Source organism: Zootermopsis nevadensis, unplaced genomic scaffold (assembly GCF_977971745.1).
Source record: "Zootermopsis nevadensis isolate Lab colony 2312 unplaced genomic scaffold, Znev_1.0 Znev_ptg000017l, whole genome shotgun sequence".
Taxonomy (NCBI): Eukaryota; Metazoa; Arthropoda; class Insecta; order Blattodea; family Termopsidae; genus Zootermopsis; species Zootermopsis nevadensis.
In genome coordinates, this window is record NW_028259149.1 from 10,327,876 (window position 1) to 10,351,848 (window position 23,973).

The following is a 23,973-nucleotide window of genomic DNA, read 5'->3' on the forward strand; positions in this document are numbered from 1 at the left end:
CAAAATGGTTTTTGCACATTTGTTTGCATGCATAGTGATATCTTACTGCATCCCCAGAACCTCTACCAGACTTTGATTACAGAGGTTCAATGTCAACATGTGATTAAGGATAAATAAGAACAAGGGATACTTATGAAAGTGACCATGTGGGCTACTCTTTGAATGTACTAACACAATACTTTAAAGTAACTACAGAAAAATCATGAATGAAGATTACTCTCCTGGAAGCTGTGCCATGTAGATCAGTAGAAGTTTACTGTTTTTTCAGAAGTTCTTACTGTCTCCATCATTAGGGTGATGGTTAAGCCATGCACCAAGCAAGGAATAAGCTTATGGAGCTGATTACAAATATGAGAACCAGTTGTTCAGACCAGTAGGAATGTGATGAGGACAAAGACAGCAAAGGTTCAAACTGGTGAAGCAAGTAAGGTAGAGATAACCATGGCAGTAGACTGGGGAATACAATATGAAAGGATACAAAAGAGAAAAATTAAGGAAATGCAGTGGAGGGACTAAATAAAACTATATAGTAATTTGTAGTGCCACGTAGTAGCAGTAGAGTAGTCTGTGGCAATGCAGAGGATTGTGTGTACGAATAACTCAGCAGGGATGGACCCGTGTTTTGTTAAAGAAAATAGTGTAGCCATTCGTACCCAGCCCACGCCTAGCAGACTTCTTGCGGAGCGGGTACAGTAGGTATGGAATTTATTCAGTAGCATTAGTAGTTGATACCATATTTCTGAGTAGGGAAATTTCTTCTCCTTCACTGCATTTCACATATCAATAATCATGGGATGAGGATTTAATTGTTTCTGGTGTAATCCATTTTCAACGATCCTTGTGCTATTTATGTTCTGTGATGTACTGTGGTCGTAAAAATTAAACTGATGTGACATTGGGTAACTCTACACTCCATGTGTAGAGGCGGGGAATAATTATTCCATATGAGTGACACTGTAGAGTGTATAAGTAACGAAATTGAAAATAATAGTAACAGATAAATTGTCTGAAATACCTCATTCGTAACATCTATAATTCCTAATCGCCCTTCAATCGCGTTCGTTTTATATGAATATGAAACACTTTGTTTACAATCATGCATACAAACAAAACTGTTTACACTGAAAAACACTTAGTGTCAAACGGGTTTCGACCTTTGGCACAGTGTTTTTCCAAAGTGTAAACAGTTTTATTTATATGCATGATTTTATATATTTCACATGAATATTCAACACTGCACGGCTTTAAGACTATGTTTACAAATTATGATATATTTTTCTATGCAATACATGCCATTTTATTGTTTTTTATGTAAACTATAAATAACTGACTCTAGACGCTTTGAAGTCGTCTGAAGAAATAACGCACAATCGATCCGTTGTAGTTGGTAACTGTGTTAAGTCGGGAATCGTTTACAAATGTCTGATTTCAGTTTGGTTCGCAGGTCGTGTTTGTTACGAAGGGAGCATGGGTTGATATGACACGAGCAAGAGTAATAAGATATTTTCACACACATCTCATCTCAGCACATTATAGAAAAAGAAAGTGACTTTTAAGCGACAGACGTACTGAGCATGAAGATAATCTCATGTGAATCATAGGAACAGTGTGATTACCTATTTCTACATAAAGAACGCTGGCCTTAAATTACCAACTTAATATGCCAGAAATAAAGATTACACCATTGGGTGCTGGACAGGATGTTGGAAGGAGTTGCATTTTATTGTCAATGGGTGGTAAGAATATAATGCTTGACTGTGGCATGCATATGGGATTTAATGATGAGCGGAGGTTTCCAGACTTCACTTACATAGCTCCAGATGGACCTTTGACAAGTTACATTGACTGTGTAATAATTTCTCATTTTCATTTGGATCACTGTGGTGCTTTGCCGTATTTCACTGAAATGGTTGGTTATACAGGTCCAATCTACATGACACATCCAACAAAAGCCATTGCTCCTATTCTCTTGGAAGATATGCGTAAAGTAGCTGTTGAGCGAAAAGGGGAGAGTAATTTCTTCACATCGCAGAACATTAAGGACTGCATGAAGAAAGTAGTGGCTGTAACTTTACATCAATCAGTAATGGTGGATGGGCATTTGGAGATAAAGGCTTATTATGCAGGCCATGTGTTAGGAGCTGCTATGTTTTGGATACGTGTTGGTTCTCAGTCAGTTGTATACACAGGGGACTACAACATGACACCAGATCGCCATCTTGGAGCTGCTTGGATTGACAAGTGCCGCCCAGACCTCCTTATAAGTGAATCTACATATGCAACCACAATCAGAGATTCCAAACGTTGTAGAGAACGTGATTTCCTGAAGAAAATACATGAATGTGTGGATCGTGGTGGCAAAGTTTTGATTCCTGTGTTTGCCCTTGGAAGAGCACAAGAATTGTGCATCCTACTTGAAACATATTGGGAGCGAATGAACCTGAAAGTACCTGTTTATTTTGCTGTTGGTCTTACTGAAAAAGCGAATAACTATTACAAAATGTTTATTACATGGACAAATCAGAAAATACGTAAAACATTTGTCCAGAGAAATATGTTTGATTTCAAGCATATTAAACCATTTGACAAAGCCTACATTGATAACCCAGGGGCTATGGTTGTATTTGCCACACCAGGCATGCTTCATGCTGGCTTGTCACTACAGATTTTCAAGAAGTGGGCACCCAATGAAAACAACATGGTGATAATGCCTGGTTTCTGTGTTGTTGGTACTGTTGGCCACAAAGTCCTTAATGGTGCAAAAAAAATAGAATTTGAAAATAGACAAACAGTAGAAGTGAAGATGTCAGTACAGTACATGTCATTTTCAGCACATGCTGATGCCAAAGGAATCATGCAGCTGATTCAGTATTGTCAGCCCAAGAATGTTATGCTTGTTCATGGAGAAGCTGCAAAGATGGAGTTTCTGAAAGAGAAGATCAAGAAAGAGTTTGATTTAGAATGTTATATGCCAGCCAATGGTGAAACATGTGTTGTGAGCACATCTATGACAATCCCACTGGACGTTTCACTGAAACTTCTGAAGACTGAAGCCCAGAAACATAATTCACTACCTCCTGATCCCAAGCGACCACGTGTGATGCATGGTGTATTAGTTATGAAAGATAGTTCAATGTGTTTAATGGATGTTGATGATGCTTGCAAAGAAGCTGGAATCAACAGGCATCTTGTTAGGTTTACGTCAACATTAAGAATGGAAGACCCTGGACCAGCAAGTAAAACTGCTGAGAAGTTACTGCATCTTATTAAGACCAGACTTAAAGATTGGCATGTTCAACTTACAGAAGGATCAATTTCAGTGGAATCTGTATTAGTGAAAGTTGAAGGCAGTGAGGAGGAACAGAAGAATGTGTATGTGTCTTGGGACAATCAAGATGAAGAACTTGGTAGTTATATACTGGGTCTACTGAAAACTATGGGACATTAAAATTTTATTAGAATGTGTTTATGATTATTGAGTTTGTAATTCCTTCCATCAATAATAATAGTGAATTGGGTAATTCATCTATGCTGGATATTTCCCCCCAAAATAAAATAAAGATATCTTGTGCCAGTTTCCTACATGGTCTGTTTATCAATTTTTCATGAGTCCAGATCTTATATGGTGGTATAACAGCCAGCCTACATAGTAGAGCAAGACAAGCCGCTTGTTTGCTGCCCCCTTTTCTTGTATAGTATGATCTCCCTTAGTTCAAAGTAGTCTTTGAGTGTTGACCTTCTTCTTCTGTGTAGGTCTTGCATCTTGAAAGAATGTTTCTAGACACACAACAGAGTTTTCTCTTGGAATAATGGAAATTTATTGCTAAATATTTTCTTTCAGTTTATGTATTGGATGAGTATTATTTACACATACTTTACCTTTTAGTGTGTTCAATTCTTAGAAATCACAAGAATTTAGATTGTGTGAGTAGTTGGTCCATTTATTCATGAAATTTCAGGTAATGCATTTGTAAAATTATTACCTATGTGGGCTGTAGCATCCTGTATGGAATGCCTGCATATTTTGTTATATTCAATCAGTTGATCATAGAAGGGTGTCAAAATTAAAACTAATCTTTAATAAAATTTAGAATTTATTATTTCCTAAAAATAATTTGCCATTCTTCGATCACTAATTATACACCACACTCTTGACATTCACTTTGTGTACACTTCATGAACAGCTTTTATGGACCAGTATCTACTGTTTTGACTGTTTACATACCTGCTAAATGTAAACCACACTTAATGAGAATAAAATATGTTCTGGGTCAAGAAGACCATTAAATAAAATTCCTGAAACCACCTAATGTTTATGCTTATTGGTATTTCATTTATAAAGTAACTTGACACAATGAGAAGCTTACTCTTACTAATGGATACAAGTCAAACATGAGACTGGATTGTGCCAGTTAACATGCGCCTTAGACATAGTAAAGGTTTCAACGTGCCCATTGGTATATCAGCAGTCTTTGTTTAATTAGAAGAGGGACAAAGGAATTGTTAACGTTGGCCATAACGATAACCCTCATAGGCGTTCTTCATACATTAATTCAAAGATGGCAGAACAATGTTGTTTTGCCAACCACTATCATTGAATTGCGGATTTTGTAAAATTGGCCAAAATCTACGTACTGTTTTAATATAGTCAGGCAGACGTGCTATTTCACAAGTCCTTGTTTCAGTGTCTCCACAAGTTATCTATGTACACACAGATTAGAGATGACGTACAATATGTGTGATATCTATGAATTCGGGCGTGGTCGGTGTCTATTCACTTTGCAGTGTAATGTTTCATGTAATTGAGTGCTTAAGACTGCTTAAACCACTTGTATTTTTTTTAGTTAACTACGTTAGAAATATTTATTATGAATAACGGGGACAACTCGAAGGGAAGCAAGTCCCAAGAAGGTAGTGATGTTAAGGCATACCCTCTTTCAGAGGATGAACACATTCGAGAGACTCCGGGACCCAGGTATGGAAATACTGTGTCGTTTACAAAAATGATAAGGCCAGTTATTTTTCTGATATAAAATAAAAGGTGACTGTGAAAGGTAAAGAGGTTAAAGTTCAAAATACATTAGACCCAACAATGCAATGTTTCAGGACAGTTTCTCTTATCCTGTGTTTGGTTTTATTAATGGAACAAACGTTATTTACCTTAGGGCAACTCATATGTTGTACACATATACCATTTCTGACTTCTGAGTCAGTGTTTTATTTCAGAAACTTATGAGGAAGTGCAAGGGGCTTATCGGAATTGGCTGCAACTACCTTAGAACACATTTATAATATGAACACATGTATATCTATCACTGAGTTTTATTTGAAGGTGCTAGAAATATCACCTAATTCTAACTTGTCACTGCATTATGGAGATACAGCCCCAGCCTCTAGAAGTTCTGCTCATAAAGACACTTATGTGAAAAGTTTTGTATAAGGAAGAAAGAACTAGAACAAAGCCTAATCTTTTGTTGTTCCTAGTTTGTTTGTAATCAGAAGAAAGAAATAGCATGTTTGGAGAATATGCGGGAGGTCCGTTTTGAAGCAGAAAATATATGTATTGCATGGAATTTCAGAAGGTTGTTATCCTATCTTCAAATTACATATGCACTGTGGAATGAACTTCCAGGTCTTGGTCTTTGGCTGATTTTAGACTTGGTATATTATATGTAATTGTTTCATAGATTTTATGCATTTATAAGACTACCAGGTGCTTTGTTATATTCATCAGTTTTATAAGTTAGTCTCCTAAATTATGACATCTGAAAGGTATCACAGTGTCATGTTAGATGTTTATGGAAGTACTTTATTCTCAGTTTGATTTTTTTTTCCATGGGTTGCCAGTCTCTCTGATAAGACAACAGAATGGTTCTGAATATGGGAGAGAAGAGAGATTACATACCCAAATACTTCTCAGTGATCCACATAGGCGCAAATTTAATTATAACAACCTGCCATTATAAGTGGAGATCAACATGTTTTGAACAGTTCTTCTGGAATAGTGATAAGAAACATTTTGCAGATTGATGGATACTTATGCAAACCCATGGTTCTGTGAAACTGTGGTTGAAAAATACTGCTATTATGGTCTTTCTGTGGAATTTTTAAGTTTATCTTGAAAATTCTGTTTTTATATATGTTTTGATTGTATGACAATGAACCTTGCTTTACTGCAGTTACAGCATTCCAACTGCAGAAGGCAGTATTAGACATGGTCCATATCGAGCATATGTTCGTACGTCTCCACAGTATATTCCTGGTCATGGTGTCAGAAAGTACAAGACTGCACTTAAGAACCTGATTCCTGTTCGCAAGAAAGCCAAGTTTGTATAATTATGTAATTTTAATGAGCTACTTTTGTATCGTTCTTTTAGAGAAGGGATTCTCAAATCATTTTGTACATGAAACCTTTCAGCCTTAGAAAATTACTAGCAGAAACCAAACACATCATAAATCATAATGAAGTTTATACAAAATCACATTTGCATTATTATTGTTTCTCAACTCAGTTTAATAGACTATATTTTTATACACACAAGAATTTTAGTATATGGCTGAAGTGAGCAGTTGTCTTTAATTTTGCCAGAAAGGTTGCATTTAAATGTTTACTATTCAAAAGAGTGCATAAACTTTATTTTGTTCTTTCATTAGAGTTTTTACAAGGGCTTTTGATAGCTATTGTAAAATTAAATTAATTGGCTAAGAAATCATACTGGTGAAGGTAAGTATGTTTCTATTGTTCCACTTCCTTGCTGAATTGAATCTGCTTCAGTAGCATTCTGCAAGTGTGGAAATTGTAATGGTCTGTATGTGTACTTCTATTACAGGCAAAGGGATGTGATATCTGTTGACAGTGCTGGGTTAATTTCTTTCATCTCATTTTCATGGATGTCTCAATACATGTATAAAGCCTCCAAGAAGGGTCTCACTGCAGAGGATATTCCTGAAGGTTCACCTTTAGATTCTTGTGATCTTAATGGTCAAAGGTATATGAAAGTTTCACATATTTGTGAATGTATTAATAATTATTTATTTATGCTGTAAATAATTAATTGTTGAATCTTAAGCTACTGTCTCCATGGTAGCCAGTAAAGGCTGCTTATATTGTTCAATATAGTGGATGTCAACATCCGAAATTCATCTTACTCTAGCTTACCATGGTAACCAGTAGAGGCTGCAGATATTATACAAAAGTGGCAGAAGTTTGTCTCTAAATTGGAACTTGTGTGTTGCAGTGGCGATCAGTTACATGCTATTAAAAAGTTGTGGAATTGAATCTTACAGGATTTAAATTAGAGATGTGTTTCATATCGAGTTTGATTATGAAAGCCCGAATTTTCCAATTTGTAACATCACTAAAAATTTAAAGCCAGAAGCTTGACTATTTTGCTATGAATGTTGTATTCTCTGATCAGCTTGTTTTTTCGTGGTTGTTCTAACAAATTCTTTTCCAAAAGAGTCGACCCATTATTTTACTCCATATTGTATGAAAATTTGTTAGCTGCAAAATTAATATACAGTCTAGTACCAGTTGTTGCTTCTGTTAATAATTTGTGCATTGGAATGCTCCAAAACTGAATAACGCTTTTGTTTTGATGTAGGCTCGAACTGCTATGGCAAGAGGAAGTAAGTTGCAAAGGACCAAGGAGAGCTTCATTTGGCTCCGTGGTGTGGAGATTCATGAGAACTCGCATCATCATGTCCAGCTTTGTGTTCTCATGTAGTGTTGCCATGGGGTTTATTAGTCCAGTATGTGGACTGAACATTTTATATGCCAATCACTAATTTAAAAAGTTATTGATTTATGCTGCTATATGTGAGGGAGTTCATTATAAACCTGCTGGACAGAGAGAATGAGAGAGGTCTGTGTATTCCAGTCACTCAGTGCTGAGTCAACAAGTGCAGGATGCCTTTCTAATAGGTAGTTTATTGGTGAAACCAGCCAATCACACACAACCAGCTAGGCTGGAATTATCATCTATTAAGTGCCTTCTTCATAGGTCAAAAGATGTGAAAGTTCCACAAGTCGGGGAAATTATAAATTGTGATCCAGTACCTAGCTTCCTGGATTGCAGATGTTCCCACTTCATGCTGGATTTCTTTAGCTCTGGTTTATAGATGTGAATTCAGGTTTTGGTACTAGCCAACCATTGGCAGGGTTTCTATTGAAATTGTTGATATCTGGTAATTGTCCTGTGACCGGTTTCTATTTACCTCCCTAATACATAAGAAATGTTATACTGAAAATTGATACAGTTTTGCATGCACTGAGTTAGTTAAATATTTCATCCCTGAATAATACAATTTTTTTTGTCTTTATTATTGTTAATGCCATTATCATTCCCCATTCTTAGTTTGACAGTGGTAATTACAACTGGCAGGCTCAGGTGAAGCTAGTTGTAAAAAATATTGTAGTTATAGACTGTTAAGGAATCTATGGACTGTTGCAGTTGCATGTATTGTGACTGGCTCATCATTATCCTAATAACATTAAATTATGTTTTGGTCTGTAGACAGTCTTTATGCGGAAGCTTTTACAGTACGCAGAGGATGAGAATGGAGATATGATGGAGGGTGTGACTTGGGCAGTGTGTCTCACACTTTCTGAATTTCTGCGAACCATCTTCTTTTCTTGGAGTTGGGCACTTAACTACAGGTAACAGGATGTATGAGAATGGATTTATTCAACTCTAGAAAGAAATGGATATTCCCTGAAATGGCAAAGATCAGAAACAAACAGTACATTACAATATTGCATTCTTCTGTTGACAAATCATGTGCAGGGTGGATTCTGACATTCTAGCATTTGTAAAAACATTTACTGTCAAAAGTTGATTTTGCTCAGTTTACAAGTCAGAACTAATTCTTTGGCAATTGAGTATGAAGGTCAGGTGAAATTGCTGCATTTTTCAGACTGCCTTTTTCATTGAAAAAGGAATTGCATTGCTCCTGAATCCAACCTTCTTCCCCAACTCAGATTTCTCTGACTTCTGGTTGTTCACAAATATTAACTTAAGGGGTTTAGTATCAATAAGTGAAGAACTTTGGTGCAGCCAGTAATGTACTATTGGAGAAATATATATTTACAGACTTGGACATATTTTTGGCAGGTATGTACAGAGAGAGAGAGACAATTGAAAAATGTTTTCAGTAATACATTTTTAACATTTAAGTGATGGTTCTGGAATTTACGTCCTGTAGTTTGCACTCTGTTAACAGCATTGAGAACAAAATTTTGATAAGATTTGAAGTTGTCACAGTAGTGAAAATGTGGATTGATATAGTTTGAGTTATGATGCCATGTATTCTTGTTTGTCAGTACCAAATTTCTGTAAAATGTTAGTAACAACCTACTAGATTTCCTTGAAACACTGGTAACCACCCACAAAACTACATGATGTTGACAGTCAGAAGACCGCAGTCCACACAGTACAGTACAACACAACCCATCTATAATGTGGTTCGCTATACCGTGGTTCCGGATATAACGCGGGTTTACCCCTGTCCCCCGCGACCCACGTTACATCGGGGTTGTACTGTATTCTGATACTCTTCAAGTGGCTGGGAATTCTGATTATTAGACATGAAGGAAGCTGACATTTTAAAATGGGAAATCAATGCAGAATTTTGTAATTTATTGTATAACTTACTTGTTACAAGTACAGTTTAGTGGTTGTCATGGTTCAGAATTTGGCTTACAGTATTTTAATTTTTATTATCATGTTGATGGTGGTAGAGTACGTTTGTCTTTGTACCTATGTTTGCCACAGCATTAGTGGTGGTAATTAGTGTTCTTTTGGATATGTAGGACTGCGATAAGATTGCGCTCAGCTTGCCTTGCCATATTGTACAGGAAGGTGATTCGCCTTAATAGCCTTGGTGGAAAGTCTGTCGGAGAAGTAAGTATACTAATTATTTATATAATTAATCCTTTTGAAGTAGAACCTAAAGGTTCAGAATCACTGATAATGAAACCTTATCATCATCATCATCATCATCATAGTTATCCTGAGGCATTTCTGTCCACTTTCAGTGTTTCTGCTACCTGTTTCCTTTATGACCAACTTAATGTTATCCTCCAGTCACCTCTTGTCTTTCTTAGAGAATTCCCCACTGAAATTGTTTTCTTTCCCTGTCAGAACTATGTGTCCAGCCCGTCATACCCTAATTCCATTTTCTGACAATAGTAGGCGATATGTGTAAATCACAGAGTTCCTTATTATGTAATATCGTACATTTCAGGATTATTACCCAGTTCACAAGAACCTACCAGTAGACCCTATCCTAAGCCAGATGAATTCAGTCCATACCCTCAAACCCTATTTCTTTAAGATCAGTTTTAATGGTTTTCTCTCGCTATTATCCTAAAATCCATTGACTCTTACTTCAAACGAGACAAACAAAATACCACTGAGTAAGTAATATTCTCTGTCCTATTTCTTGTCACTTAAATAATATTCTCAGCAGCTATTTGTTCTACCGCTTCTGAAGAATTGGAAATGTAGGAAAACTAGCTGTGGATATATATCGTATAGCAGTTCTTTCAACATTGTTGTAGACCCCCCCCCCCCCCCCCTTTTGTGTTCCCAGTTCATTATGCTGAACAGCTTTTCATGTGCACAATTTTGGCAATCCTGATAATTTCCTTTATTTAAGTCTCTCTCTGCTAATTTTATTAATTTTTATATTCTGTTTCAGTTGATTAATTTGTTTTCAAATGATGGACAGCGTATCTTTGATATGGTTCTTTTTGGACCAATGATCATTGGAGGCCCTATTGTTACTGTCTGTGGAATGCTCTATATACTTTGGCTACTTGGGCCATGGGCCCTTCTTGGAATGGCAACTTTTCTTCTATTTTATCCAACTCAAGTAAGAACAAATTTAAATATATGCTTGGTTTGACCCTTTCACTGCTAGCAGTCTGTGTGTTAGAATTTGGAGATTGATGTGCTGTTTCATCCTTAAATACACACGCACACCTGTAAATTTATACCTTCAAATGTCAATTTGTATCTAAGACAAATGTAAGATTTGAGGTTTTCACAGCGGTGAGTATGAAGATTTCTATCTTCTGGGTTGTTGCGCTGTGTAGACTGGTTGATGTTAACATCGACCAGTCTACACAGCGCAACAACCCAGAAGACAGAAATCTTTAAGACAAAAATGTTTTACATTTATGTTTTATGAGATGTTGATATTGTCGTGCTCTGTAATGAGTGGAGCCATTCTATTTGAGATGTTTAGATTGGTTAACTCTAGCATTCAAATACTGGTAAGGTTCAACTCATATTTTCTGCACTGTCTGTCGTTGCCTTTGTACAAGTATTAACTGTATAGCTTATATAATATTTGTAGTGGGAAACCCAAAATGTCGGTTGTTTAAATTTTGTCTTGTTTGCAGTATGGTATATCACGAATGATGGGTTACTTGAGGAGCAAAACAGTGATTGTGTCTGACCAGCGAGTGCGACTGATGACCGAGATTCTCAGTTACATTCGATTTATTAAAATCTATGCATGGGAAAAATGCTTCATCAGAGACTTATTAAGTAAGTCTTTAACCTTTACTATTTTCTCAGCTCAGACTTGTCTTTGAATTGCACAAAGAGGGATAGCTTTATGGAACATTACATGCTTCCTGTTTCTGCTTTGTATCATTGCATTTGGATTTTTTCTGTATTTGTTTCTTCTGTGTTTGTGAATGCCAGTAGACGTGTAACGTCATTGAAAGGCATTTTAAGCCCCAACTGTTATTTTACCTTTATGATTCCAACATGGTGACCATGCAGATGTTTGAGCCAGGAACAGTGGTGTTGTTATTTAGTCTTACAACTTGTAATACCATATTTATGCAAATATAAGCTGCGCTTGTTTTTCCTAAGTTGGCTTATGATTGGAATATTTTTTAATGGCAAGATTGTTGGTCTATATTATGGTTGATAAGGAAGTATTGTATTATGGGTTTTGACATGGAGAAACAATGCAGATATTTCAGTCATAGTAACTGTATAAACAGTTCTTTCACAAACAGATGGATGAATGAAACTCACTCAAAAACAGAGCTGAATCTCATGACTTGCATTGCAGCTTATGGTCATATTGGGACTTGCACTGGGAATAGAAGAAAATAGAGGTAGTGTTTTATACTCTTGTGAACTTGTGGCAAGAAAACTTTTGTAACAGTGAATGGGATGTTCTATAGGAGCATCTCATTTGGTCTTGTTAAGATTATTGTTTATATTTGTTTGCTAAAAATGTGATGCTGAATGCATAATAAATAGAGAGTAATGCTATTAATGTCGTGTTGTTGAAGGAATATAACACAAGAAAATGTTTGTTTATATTAATATTAAATTTTATTTGCCGTCTCAATCAGGAATTAGGAGCAAGGAATGTAATTTCCTGCAGAAGACAGCATATTGCCACAGTTTAAGTATTTCTATGGCACCGACTGTTCCAGTTATCTCGGCTATTATCACGTTTTTGGCTCACATTAGCGCTGGCAACAACCTTACAGCGGCTCAGGTATTGCACATTACTTACATAAATTGTTATCTTATTATTTATGCTGTGTATTAGTATGTAATATGTCAGTTTGTCATTTTTATTGCTATATACATGGTGATAAAAAAGTTACACAACCCATTCCTGGCACATATTCTGTCAAAAAATAATTTACATTAGTGTTAGAAAAAAAAATAGTTATGTGTTGGAAATGTTTGCTATGTTGAGCAGTGCAAGCATTTACATTTTCCTCGTGTTTGATACAACCTGGTAAAGAGTTTTTGCAGTGACCAAAATGGTTTACCAAACGAGATATTATCAGTTTGTTTGGCACAGAAGAATTGGGAAGTAAATCCCTGAAATTATTCTGGCAAGTTAAGTAAGAAGAGGTGTCAGTAGTATTTGACAACAAGCATACATTACAATGTGAAAAAGACACATTTGCACTTCAACTGTTGAAAGGCACCTCATGGACTGGCATATATTAGCGACGTGACCTTCATGGGCTCTTGTATAGTTACAGCAGTATTGTGTGCTTTTAGTAATCCAATCAAATTGTATTGAATTGAAACCATCAATAAATAATTTTAATGTGGGTTGCGTGACTTTTCAGTCACTCTGTACAAGAAAATATGAGTTGGTTATGTGAAGAAGAGTTTATAGTCTGTACTGTCTATAGTGTTGGGCAGTGTGATACTATGGGCACTTCAACAGAATATTGCAATATATTGTACGGCAGTGGTTTCAAACTTTATTAGTCATGTTAAAAACTCTGGAGTGCCTTTTAAAATTGTTTTATCTGTCCATCCTTATGTCGGTTACCATGTAATAATTCAAGAATGGCTGCTTGGATATTTTTAATAAAAGTTTATGTTGGAAGTTCTACATAAAATTGTTGAGCCATCAGACAATTTATCAACCGCTTTGCATAATATAATTTTTTGATCCCCCCCCCATTAAGAGCATTGACCAATTGATTTTTTGTAATATTGATGACTTGTGTTTTATTTGAGGTAGGAACTGATTCTTCTGGTTTTCAAGTTAGCATTCACATACTAAGGCATAGTAAATATGCAAGAGTTGTTATACTATGTGTACATTTCCAAACTTATTTCTTTTCTTACCCATTGATTTTATGGTAAAAGCTGATCAAGACTGCTAGGAATTGGTTCTGAGTGTTTTTTATTTTCAATGTTTACTGAGTCATAGAATTCTGGCTCTATACATAAATACTGTGAAAGCTTACAGGAACTCTAATCGCCAGTGAGGACAAGCTCTGACAATACTACTGTTTGTAAACTGTGGTCCAGTGGTCTGATTTTGAATTTATTTGGAATAATTAATATCAACTGGAATCACAGTGACACTTAGTCTTTTCCCATTTCTTTATTTGTCAAATAAAATGCAGACTTTATGTAGTCATCATTCAATTTCCTGTTTGTCACACGTCTTTGTTTACATTTTACTGCTGTTGTTACAAACGAAGATGTTGCACTGTGTTCTCTGTTTATAACTTTTTTCACTGGTATCGTCATGCTTATCATGAGTATAGTTTTATCATGTTTCCTTTTCTCATCTGTAATAACATATTGATCCATTATTTATCCCTTTGTAAAACTGTAAAATGAAATGCTGGTAGGGATCCATTGGTTATACACTGAGTACTCTTAAAATGGGTTAATGGGCAAATATTGTGGTAATAGAGATATTTTATGTGTGTGTGTTTCCGTGATATTGCGTAATGACACTTTTAGTTTACCAAATTCTTATTTACTCTGTATTTAGTGGTTTTCAGATAAGGAGAGTCTGTTATTAAACATGTATTTAGTATTTAATTATATGTACTATGGTATTTCAAATTTGATCTAGAATTTCTATCATATCATGCCACTATGTTGTTTTACCTGTTTTATATTAGTCAGTTTTATCCAGGTGCTCTGTTTCTACATGTATGTATTTGTCATACCTGTACAAGGCAAAAAATTTTAGGGTGGGTCCACAGTCGACGAGTCATTGAGAAAATTCCATTCTAATTTGAACTGTGCATATAAGTTACGACATGAATTGTGCACAGAAAATATATGCTGTTGTCCTCCCTGGTGTCTTGGGCTGCATTTGGGAATCATTTCTGTACCGTAATATCCCTGCTTAACTCATTCATATTGCAGATGGACACTGTTCTTGTAACATATTTTGTTGTTAAATAAGATTTCATTTCAGTTTTACACTTAAGTTTTTTTGTTAAAACCCCTTATTTCTAGTATGTATTTATCTTTCTTTTGAACTATCATGATTCTTTAAAATTTCAAAATTGGACCCATGTTAATGTGACTTTTTTTACTCAGTCACTTGATTAATGTATGGCCAGGGTTGCTCAGTCAGTATAAGTGTCTGACTACAGAATGGACAGTTGGGGTTTAATCCTTGGCTTGGGCAAAGGATTATTATTTTTTAGCGTCAGCATCCAGACCAGTTCTGGGGCCCACCCATCCTATCCAGTATGTACCGGGAAGTAAAGTGAGGTTGGGGCATGACGCTGAGCACTTTCCCCATCTAATATCGGGGTCAAGAATGAGTAGGAGCTATGTCTCCTCTCCCTCCAAGCATCTGCATTGTGTATGGTGGGACAGCGTTACTTTCTTGATTAATATACCTGTTATGTTTGGCAGATAAATTATTGATTCATTATCAAGTTTAGCTCCAGTGTAGTGTAGTGTAGTGTAGCACTTCTAAATACAAAATAAATTTTCTTTATAACTTATGTTACTAAATTATTGGTTTACAGTTAAATTATTATTATTATCACTAATTGAGTTATCAGATGAAAGATTTACAACTTAATTATGTTTTCAAAATTACCTTTGTTTCCTGGAATACATGCCGCTAGGCATTGCTTTACAACATTTTCATGCATTTGTTATTGTAGCAGCAGTTTCATTTATGCGCTGTAATAACTGTTGCCTTGTTTCCAGCTTCCCAGTACATGGTACACCTCAGACATCTTACAACTCCATCAAACAAAGTTCAACAGAGTCAAGTCTGTTGGTCCATTTCTTCCTGTCCACGTTCCTTGATAATTTTCATAAATATACATGGATCTTTTTACAAGTAATTGCAATTACAATACATGTAACAATGAAAATTGAACAGAAGCTTTAGAACAATTGTTAAGCTAACAAAAGAATAATGTATTTAATGAATAGTTATGCAGTCCTGTAAGTCAGGGTTCAGTTATTGCTACACTCTTCCACTCTGTCTGCACCATAGCTGTTTGGAGTCTACTTACTTCCTGTCATTAGATTGAAAGTTGATGCAGTCAAGTAGTGATTTGCTACACAAGTGACATCTGTGCACTGTGATTTACTTCTTTTGAAATCCATCAGTATGTTTCTCTTCCTTTCAGAGCTTATTTGGATATGGAATTGTGCATCATCATGCTTTTAAAATATTATATTCCTAACAGATACTTGATATTTACCTGCATTGAATAAAAATGTTGAGGTGAGCTGTTATTTGACTCCTATAACATATTCTGCATGTTTTTCATCATCACAATTTTAGTTTGTTTGTCTTTGGTTCTGTAGTCATAAGATAGAACTGACTGAGCATATTCTTGCATGGATTATGCATGATTACTCTAGATCAAGCCTGTAAATCTCACATGTGCATCCATAAAAATGTTGTAATTGATCTTTTGACCTAGGTTGCCTTGTTAGAGAAAGGAAATATGGATTTGATACAATGACTTGCTAAGTATTGTTTTACATATCATTTGATATATGTTTATGTTGTAATTCTTTTATGTAGAGGTTGTTACTTTTCTTTCATATTTAGTATGTTCATTGCATTGAAATTGTTTATCCAAAGATTATAAAAAAAATTCTCTAAATTTTATGCAGGTTTTTTACATTTTGATTTTCCCAAAGTGATATATTTTCCTACATAAATAATGGCCAGACAGGCCTGCTGTAAACCAAGCATGTTTCTAACTACTGTATGTTTTCATTTATTTTTAAAATACTCAAGCTCCGAATGAATTTTGTTGCTGTTTTTGTGAATGATTTAATATTTCATGTTTTTGTTAATCCCTTCTCTTGCTAATTTAGTAGAACAGAGTAAAATCAGACTTGCTCTGCTGTGCTTAATATTCTGAAACATAGTGTGTAAATAACATTTAGATTAAGTGGTTTGATAGTGTAAGGTAGTGGTAGTCAGTCAATGTATTGACACAGAAATAATTATTTTTGGGTGTGTTAATGAGGGTTGAGAGGTCATTTTGGCAAACAAGAAAAATAATCATGTTGGAGTGAGCCTGACTGCCATATAATGCTTCCCAGCATTGGGCTGCCATAACACTGTAGTAGTAATCGGAGAATATTTTTGTTAGTACAAAGGGCTTAAAAAGTATGTAACTGACAAACAGTTTGGTAAGGATGGGAGAGAATGGATGCTGAACAAAGATGTGTGCGACCAGACATAATTTTTTTTGTAAGAACATCGGCTGTTAATCCCTAAGTGAGATTTGAGCTTTATATTGCAGTGAAGATTGTTATCTTCTGGATTATGATATTGTGTGGTCTTGTAGGTGTTTCAGACATTTGGCAGAACCATCACTTCCATTTTCAGGATAGAAATTAATATTCCTGATCACCTACAAGGCTATACAGCATCATGACCTAGAAGATGACAACCCAGTCCTTAAGCGGTTGTTCCATTTGTTTAGCAGCAAGCATGTCTTAGAATATAATACTTATGCATAACAAGTATTGTAGAGAAACTGAATAAGCATGTTTGAATGATTTTAAACAAATGTGTGTTTTTGTGTCATGTTTTAGTAATTAACAGTTTGTTATGTTGTATTAAGCTTTGTGTCTTGTTTTGTTAAGTAACATTTCGTGTTTTAATTGCAGATGAACATAAGGACCAGATGCATGCTAGCTTACAATATTTAACTCTTATTTTGCAACATTTTTCAACCATTACATTTTTATAATAGTGTTTTAGGTGTTACATGAGAACATTTAGTGGGAGCAAGCGGCCCACCTTTTCAGCTCATATTGTTTAAAATTTCTGCAATAAACTGAAATATTTACAAAGCATATAGTATGAATAGATTCAGAATTTGTATTAAAAACAGAGTTGAATGGACAAAAATTGATATGTACTAGATGAATTCCAAAACTGAGTTACACATGCTTCTCAAATTTTGTGTTTCTGTGATTTCTCCCTCTAACATAATGGTTGAAGTGCTCCATCACCAACTTTAACCCATCTGACTTACGCCTCTTTTCTGTACATAAATGATTTGAGTTCAAAGAATTGATTATCAATCAGTGATGAACTGCATTGTGGACAGCAATATACTAAGCACTAAAGAAGAGGTATTAAAGTGTTCCTTTAGTTCAAAGATACATATATAGAGAGGGAGGAAAAGACTGTTGAAAACTGAACATGATTTGCTTATGCTGTGTTCACTATTGCAGTGTTGCAGCAAGTCAGAACTTACTTTTGGAATGTGCCTTGTATTTTGGGTTGGCATGTCATGTGCCATTTCTAGGCAGTGGGTATGTTTAGAGTTGGATTTAAAGGTTTAGTGAACAAGTAAAATTTTTCTAAAATGTTGTTTTTGTTAAACTTTATTGGAGTGTTTGTACAGTTTTTAGATATAATGGAAAAGATAAGTCATTTCTAGATATTTGTATGCAGTTCTGTAGATGTATATTCTGCTGATGGCATGTTTGTGACGCCTCATTGCATGTAAAAGAACAGATGCACAAGACGGCTGATCTGAAAATTATTTTGTTTTATGTGAATTCGGTATTAAACAAGGTTCAATAATATTTAACTTAGGAATTCTATATTGGTAACCTTCTAGGATGTGTAATTTATCATTCTCAAGTTTCTGCAGTAAAAATTTAAAAAAAAAGTACGGTAGAAAGGTAATTCTTGGACTAATGTAATATTATGGCCCAGAAGTAAACACAATGGGTTCATAAAGATGTTGGTAACTTACTCAGAAGGTTGTGTATATCTATGACTAGACTTTATAGAAATTTGAATGCCTGTTAATTTGTTACACACAAACTGCCTGATTGAGATAACTTTTTTTACACATTTTAATAATTTTTTTATAGTGTGTTGAATATCTCAGCCATCAGATGTTTATAAAATGCAGTGTGATGTTCAACAGCAATTTGTGAAGTTAGTTAAGAATTTTAATAATGGTTTCTGTTTATTGTGAGATTTCAGAGTAGGTAACTGAAATTCCTTTTTTCAGGCATTCTCGTTGATTTGTCTGATGCAACAAATGCAGATGCTTCTCAGTCACAGCAGTGAATTCAGCTCAAAGATTTATACAGGCTGTAAAGCAGTGCTTAGCTTACAGGTTTTTTAAAATTATTCCATTTGCATGTGCATTTGTTTTGTTAATATTCTCATGGGAAATAGCATATTTGGTCTTCTTCTTAGTTTCTTTCATTATTTGTGGTTTAGAATTTCTTCACCATCTGTAGCATTATTCAGCATGAGCAATGTTTTTAATGCACGCAATACATTTTCACTTTGTCTTCTTGTACGTGTGCATGTGCTGCTACAGGAGTATAGCCTGTATGCATTGTATTTTTTATTATCTTTATGATAGTCTTGGTTTTTGTGTATTTCATAATATTATACACATTACTCTTGATTATCGATACTGTTGGAGGGAAGAGAGAGCATGGATTATAAAAGAAGAAGTCCATAAATGTATTTGAATTTTAAAAGAGCTGTATAACACTTGCTGTGTGTATGAGTAAGGCTGTCCCATGATTTTGTAGACAATAATTGACTTTTTTCTGTGAAACCTGTCCTTGTATCTGTCATTAACAATACTAACATAAAGATAGCTGTCTTCTGGGTCGCTGCGCCATGTAGTCTGGTGGAAGTTTACCACTGTTTCAGAGGTACTTGCTGCCTCTGTCATCAGGACAAGAATAATTTATTTTTTGGCCTTGTAATCCTGGGATCTCGGGTTCGATTCCCGGCGGTGCCCGAATTTATAACTTGTGTTGGGCAAGGCTGTGGTCTAGGCAACACGGAGTTTTCCTCCGGGGGCTTCCCCGGTTTCTCCGTGGCGTCCCAACAATTACTCCATTCACACACAGAAGAAGACAATGGCAAACCACTTCTGGATCATCTGCCAAGAATGTATATGAACAGGTCCCAGTCCGAGAAAAGGATAGAAGGATCCTGTTCATATGGACCTGTCGTCAGACTGAACACTTTTTTTTTAAAAAAAAAAAGTGATGACAGTAACCTTCATTTTCTGTCACCTGAAAACCAAGGTAGAGTCATCTGAAATTACATGAATATTGTACATGCCTTCAATAATGGGAAATGACTGAACATTATAGTTCAGTTGTTAGCACTCCTAGATTGTATTTGGAAGATCTAAGTTTTTATTATTTGCCCAGAATCCAAGTTCCAGTATCAAAATGCTGGGATAGTACCTAAAAACAGGCAATGACTCTTTCTTTTCAGACCGCAATCAATCATTCATGTCAGCCTACCATTTGACTCTGTATAGCATGTAGTTGAAAAAATGTTTTTAAGTAAACTGAATTAACGGTGTCAAACCTTGAGGGAATCAGGATATGAGAGTGTTAAGTCCTGAAATGTAATGTCTCGATCACTTTTATTTGGCACCGTTTATGTGTTGAATGATTAGTTTAAGTGTAATAATGTTGGTATATCATGCTGTTCCTGCAAGTCCAAAGTTGAAGCAAGATGACTTTATTTTGTTCTTTTTGAGTCTTTCTTGCAGTGTAGTTACTTGCTATTGTATTACTTTAGAACATAGAGCTTTCATGGTTTTGTTTTACAGGCATTTTCCTTGGTACCCTTTCTTAGCAATCAAATGAAAGATGCATTGAGCAGAATACGGCAGAGTACCAGATCAGTATGTGATGCCCTAGTATCACTTTCAAGAATTAAGGTGCTTTCTGTTTAGTCTTTCTTATAAATTTCAATTTTATTCTTTGCACACTCATAAAGCAAAGTAGATGATACTGAAGTAACTAATGCTGTGACCCAGTAATGCGCTTTTCTATATGTGGTGACATTCTTGTGGATTTGCTTGTCGTATTGGTGTTTTCGTATATAATTCTGATTATAACTGTTGGGAAAAGCTAAACTTTAGTAAAAAATCAAATAATAGTGTCATTTTATACATGGTGGGTTGCCATGAACTACTGTAAGTAGTTTATTTTACATTTCAGTGTTTGGATTCAAGTATTATACCCTTATTGTTATTTGTTAGCATGTTTCACTTGCAGCATGTGGTTATTGAGGACTTATGCTAAGTTCAGAAACTGTGAAGATTATTGGCATGTGTCTGTATACTTACATAAATTTGAGTAACAGTTGGTATTGCATAATTTCATATCATTTGAACTTCTTACAGTGACGAGTATGAAGATAGCTGTCTTCTGGGTTGTAACACCATGTGATCTGGTAGAAGTTATGAGTGTTTCAGAGGTACTTGCTGCATCCATTATTACCCTGATGATGGAGAAAGCACGTGCCTCTGGAAAGCTTGTAAACTAATATCAGACTACATGTGCTACAACCCTAAAGATAGTCATCTGCATGATTTTGGCTGATTTGAAGTGTAAGTTATTGTAATGGTAGTCTTTAACATTAACATATTAATCCTGTGAGAGGCAGCTAATGTCTTTGGACATATGAGAGAAGCTAATAATCACTCGGCTAGTCAGAAAATTTTCTGCATTTCATGGAACCCGAAGGTTCATTACCATGTTTAGAAGTTCATGCTTGTGGATCAAATCTTGAGCCAGAATGGCAAACAGTTTTTAATTTTAATCTTCATTTATGTCATTTACATTTATGTATTTCTGTGTTCATATTTTGACATTTTACAGTATTATAATATTAGCAACTTGGGTGATATCACAGGCTGTAACAAATATTTGTTACATGTAGGAAACAAAATGTATTAATAGCATCAAAATAGGCTATAAGTAGTTCTCTCTGATGATGAGCAGTATTGTCCAAAATATGTCATAAGAAAATACTGACATGAAATAAATAACAGAAAAGTTGTTTAACTGTTGTGTGTAGACTGAGAATAGTATAGAAGTTTAATTGAGTCAGAAGAATATAGTCTGCACTCTTTTACCCTATTTACTGTAGATACATTTTAATAATACCTTCCTGCCCACATGTGGGCATTCAATTTATGATACATAAACGGTTTCCTAAATTGGTTTTTTTCTGTCATTTCAAATTTTTTATTTTTTCCGTATGTTCTGTTGTTCAGGAGAATATATGAATTGAAGGAGGAAGTAAGATGTTTCAGTAAATGATACGATGAAGTTCTTGATACTTCACATTGCATTGTAAAGGGTATTGATTAACTGAAATGTGTTGTGATGCGCAGTGCATGGACAAAATGAAATATAAATAAGTTTAATTGGAAAGAGACCAGTATGTAAGTAGGACAGCACAATTTACATGGATTTTAAGAAAGGTGTGAACTAGATTAATTTTGGCTTTGGCATTGTCCGTTGGCAGATAGAATAATCACAAATTTTTTTGAATAGTTGAGTGATTATTGACTGTTGAGTAAGGACCTATATGGTGCAATCATTGTGGGTAAGTCTGAAACTACATAAATTTTTCTGGAACATTAACATGTGATTGTGTAGTGGTTACTTCTTGTTTCATAGTTGGAGATTCTGCTTTTGAATTTCAGCCTAACCACTGACTATTCTGATATTATCTTTCAGGATTTTCTTTAGTTCCTATGAATATGTGCTGGGATAGTTTCTTAAAATAAGCCACAACCACTTCCTTCTGTACAAATGCATTCATAGTGTACTGTGAAATGAAGAAATTTAATATATTTTGATTATTAATATACTTTATTAGCTGTTATAAACAATTTTGTTTAAAATTATATTCTTTTTGTTTTGAAATTTTTGTGTGAGAGAAATTAAATCATATTGGTTAGCAATATTTTTATAGAGGAGTATTATTAGCTTCTTAAGAGGCCTGTTCTTTTATTATTATTTGTGTATTTATGGTTTATTTAATTATGCTGTCAGTATGTCAGGTTGTATGGTGTCAAATGGGATGATTAATGAATGATGAATTAGAAAGATGTGGAAGGAAGCAGTTGCCGCCTCATTTAAGGCTCTATCCTTATATTTTTGTAGTGTGACTAGGGATAGCCACAAATACTTTGTCAGGATGTATGATTTCCAGGCCACTATTTAAATCTGTAATCTCCCAAGTACTTATCCAGGGTATTCATGAAGTTATCCCCTCTGGTAATCTTTATGTAACAGAGTATATGATGTTAGTGTGTGTGTCCATATGTCAGTATGTCAGTGTATTGCATGAAATGTTGCTCTGTTGTGTATATGTGTCGATATAGCTGCTTCAGTAATGTGACAGTACAGGATGGATGATCATGCTCTGATTCATCACATGTTTATAGATTTATCTCATCGCCACATCCAAATTTACCCAGAGGATGCTGGAAGCTTCTCCCCCATAGATAATACAATTCACCAAGAAGCTGATCACTCACCTCCATTCAGTGCTGTGGTCTAGAATATGTGCGTCTTTACTTCCGTGTTTCTACATGCCTTCATATGTGGAACTTTGGCACAGATACAACTTTGCATATAATACCGTGTGTTTGTATAAATCACCTTAGTTTTAATTTTATTATAAATATTTTTGGTATCATTTTACTCATGAAAACTATTTCAGGCATTCCCCATGGTATCTCTTCTCAACACTCAGATACGGAACTCTTTCAACATTTTGCAAATTGGAGTACAAAATATATATGAAGGAATTGTGTCATTCAGCAGGATAAAGGTAGCTTAAAACAGTAATTGTAAGTTGTGTGATAAAAAATATACTCCTCAAAAATATTGTTTTATTGCTTAAAAGTGCAACTTGATTTTTATTTAAAAACTGTTTGTTACAGATTGTTGGTCTGTGAACTGTTCCGTGTGTTTTTAGTGATTCGTACAAAGTTACTACATTAAGTTGTGAAAATCTAATTAATTTTGCTGTTTTATAAGGTTGGGAAATGGATGCTTTTTCATTTCCATTATGGTGAAATTTGACTAGAATCAGTTCTCTTTAGCTGGTGGTACACAGTGGTATGTTATATTGCATCTTTATTCATAGAACAAAAATTAAAAAAATTGCTAACATATTATTATATGCATTTATCTGTATCTGTTGTTTTGTCTAAGACCCAGGTGGCCTGGGTTTGAGTTCAGTAAATTTGCCTCTGTTACTACCACCTCTTTCAGAGTGTTAGGTATGCCAGAGTGAGTGCGACATATCTAGAATACCTAGGGTTAAAGTTCAGGCTTGTGAAGTGTCTACATGAGAATTGAGATGTCATAGAAGACCTGCCTCCACATAGTGCTGATATCCAGG

At 35.0% G+C, this 23,973-nt stretch overlaps 2 protein-coding genes across 14 annotated transcripts in view; both read left to right on the forward strand.

Annotated features, from left to right (window-relative positions):
- The first annotated feature begins 565 nt into the window (after positions 1-565).
- On the forward strand, positions 566-3,582 carry IntS11 (integrator complex subunit 11). Of its 2 annotated transcripts, none has more exons than XM_022072687.2 (2): positions 566-696; positions 1,445-3,582. In XM_022072687.2, the coding sequence occupies exon 2, from the start codon at positions 1,661-1,663 to the stop codon at positions 3,446-3,448; it is 1,788 nt and encodes a 595-aa protein (XP_021928379.1). In that variant the 5' UTR covers positions 566-696; positions 1,445-1,660; the 3' UTR covers positions 3,449-3,582. The 2 variants fall into 2 exon arrangements, with proteins under 2 accessions (XP_021928379.1, XP_021928380.1); XM_022072688.1 differs by lacking the exon at positions 566-696 and adding an exon at positions 1,162-1,179.
- Positions 3,583-4,479: 897 nt separating this feature from the next.
- LOC110833999 (ATP-binding cassette sub-family C member 5) overlaps positions 4,480-23,973 on the forward strand; it is a 39,223-nt gene continuing 19,729 nt past the window's right edge. For 2 of the 12 annotated variants that reach the window (XM_087350383.1, XM_087350382.1), the window contains exons 1-12: positions 4,482-4,975; positions 6,180-6,326; positions 6,831-6,989; positions 7,605-7,752; positions 8,517-8,659; positions 9,812-9,902; positions 10,702-10,875; positions 11,408-11,555; positions 12,383-12,531; positions 18,788-18,895; positions 20,372-20,482; positions 23,287-23,397. In XM_087350383.1, the coding sequence (XP_087206509.1) occupies positions 4,869-4,975; positions 6,180-6,326; positions 6,831-6,989; positions 7,605-7,752; positions 8,517-8,659; positions 9,812-9,902; positions 10,702-10,875; positions 11,408-11,555; positions 12,383-12,531; positions 18,788-18,895; positions 20,372-20,482; positions 23,287-23,397 (1,596 nt within the window). In that variant the 5' untranslated portion in view covers positions 4,482-4,868. Of the gene's footprint in view, positions 4,976-6,179; positions 6,327-6,830; positions 6,990-7,604; positions 7,753-7,785; positions 7,925-8,516; positions 8,660-9,811; positions 9,903-10,701; positions 10,876-11,407; positions 11,556-12,382; positions 12,532-18,787; positions 18,896-20,371; positions 20,483-23,286; positions 23,398-23,973 lie in introns of those variants that run through there. The other 10 variants (XR_015535491.1, XM_087350377.1, XM_022072679.2 and 7 more) reach the window with 10 other exon arrangements.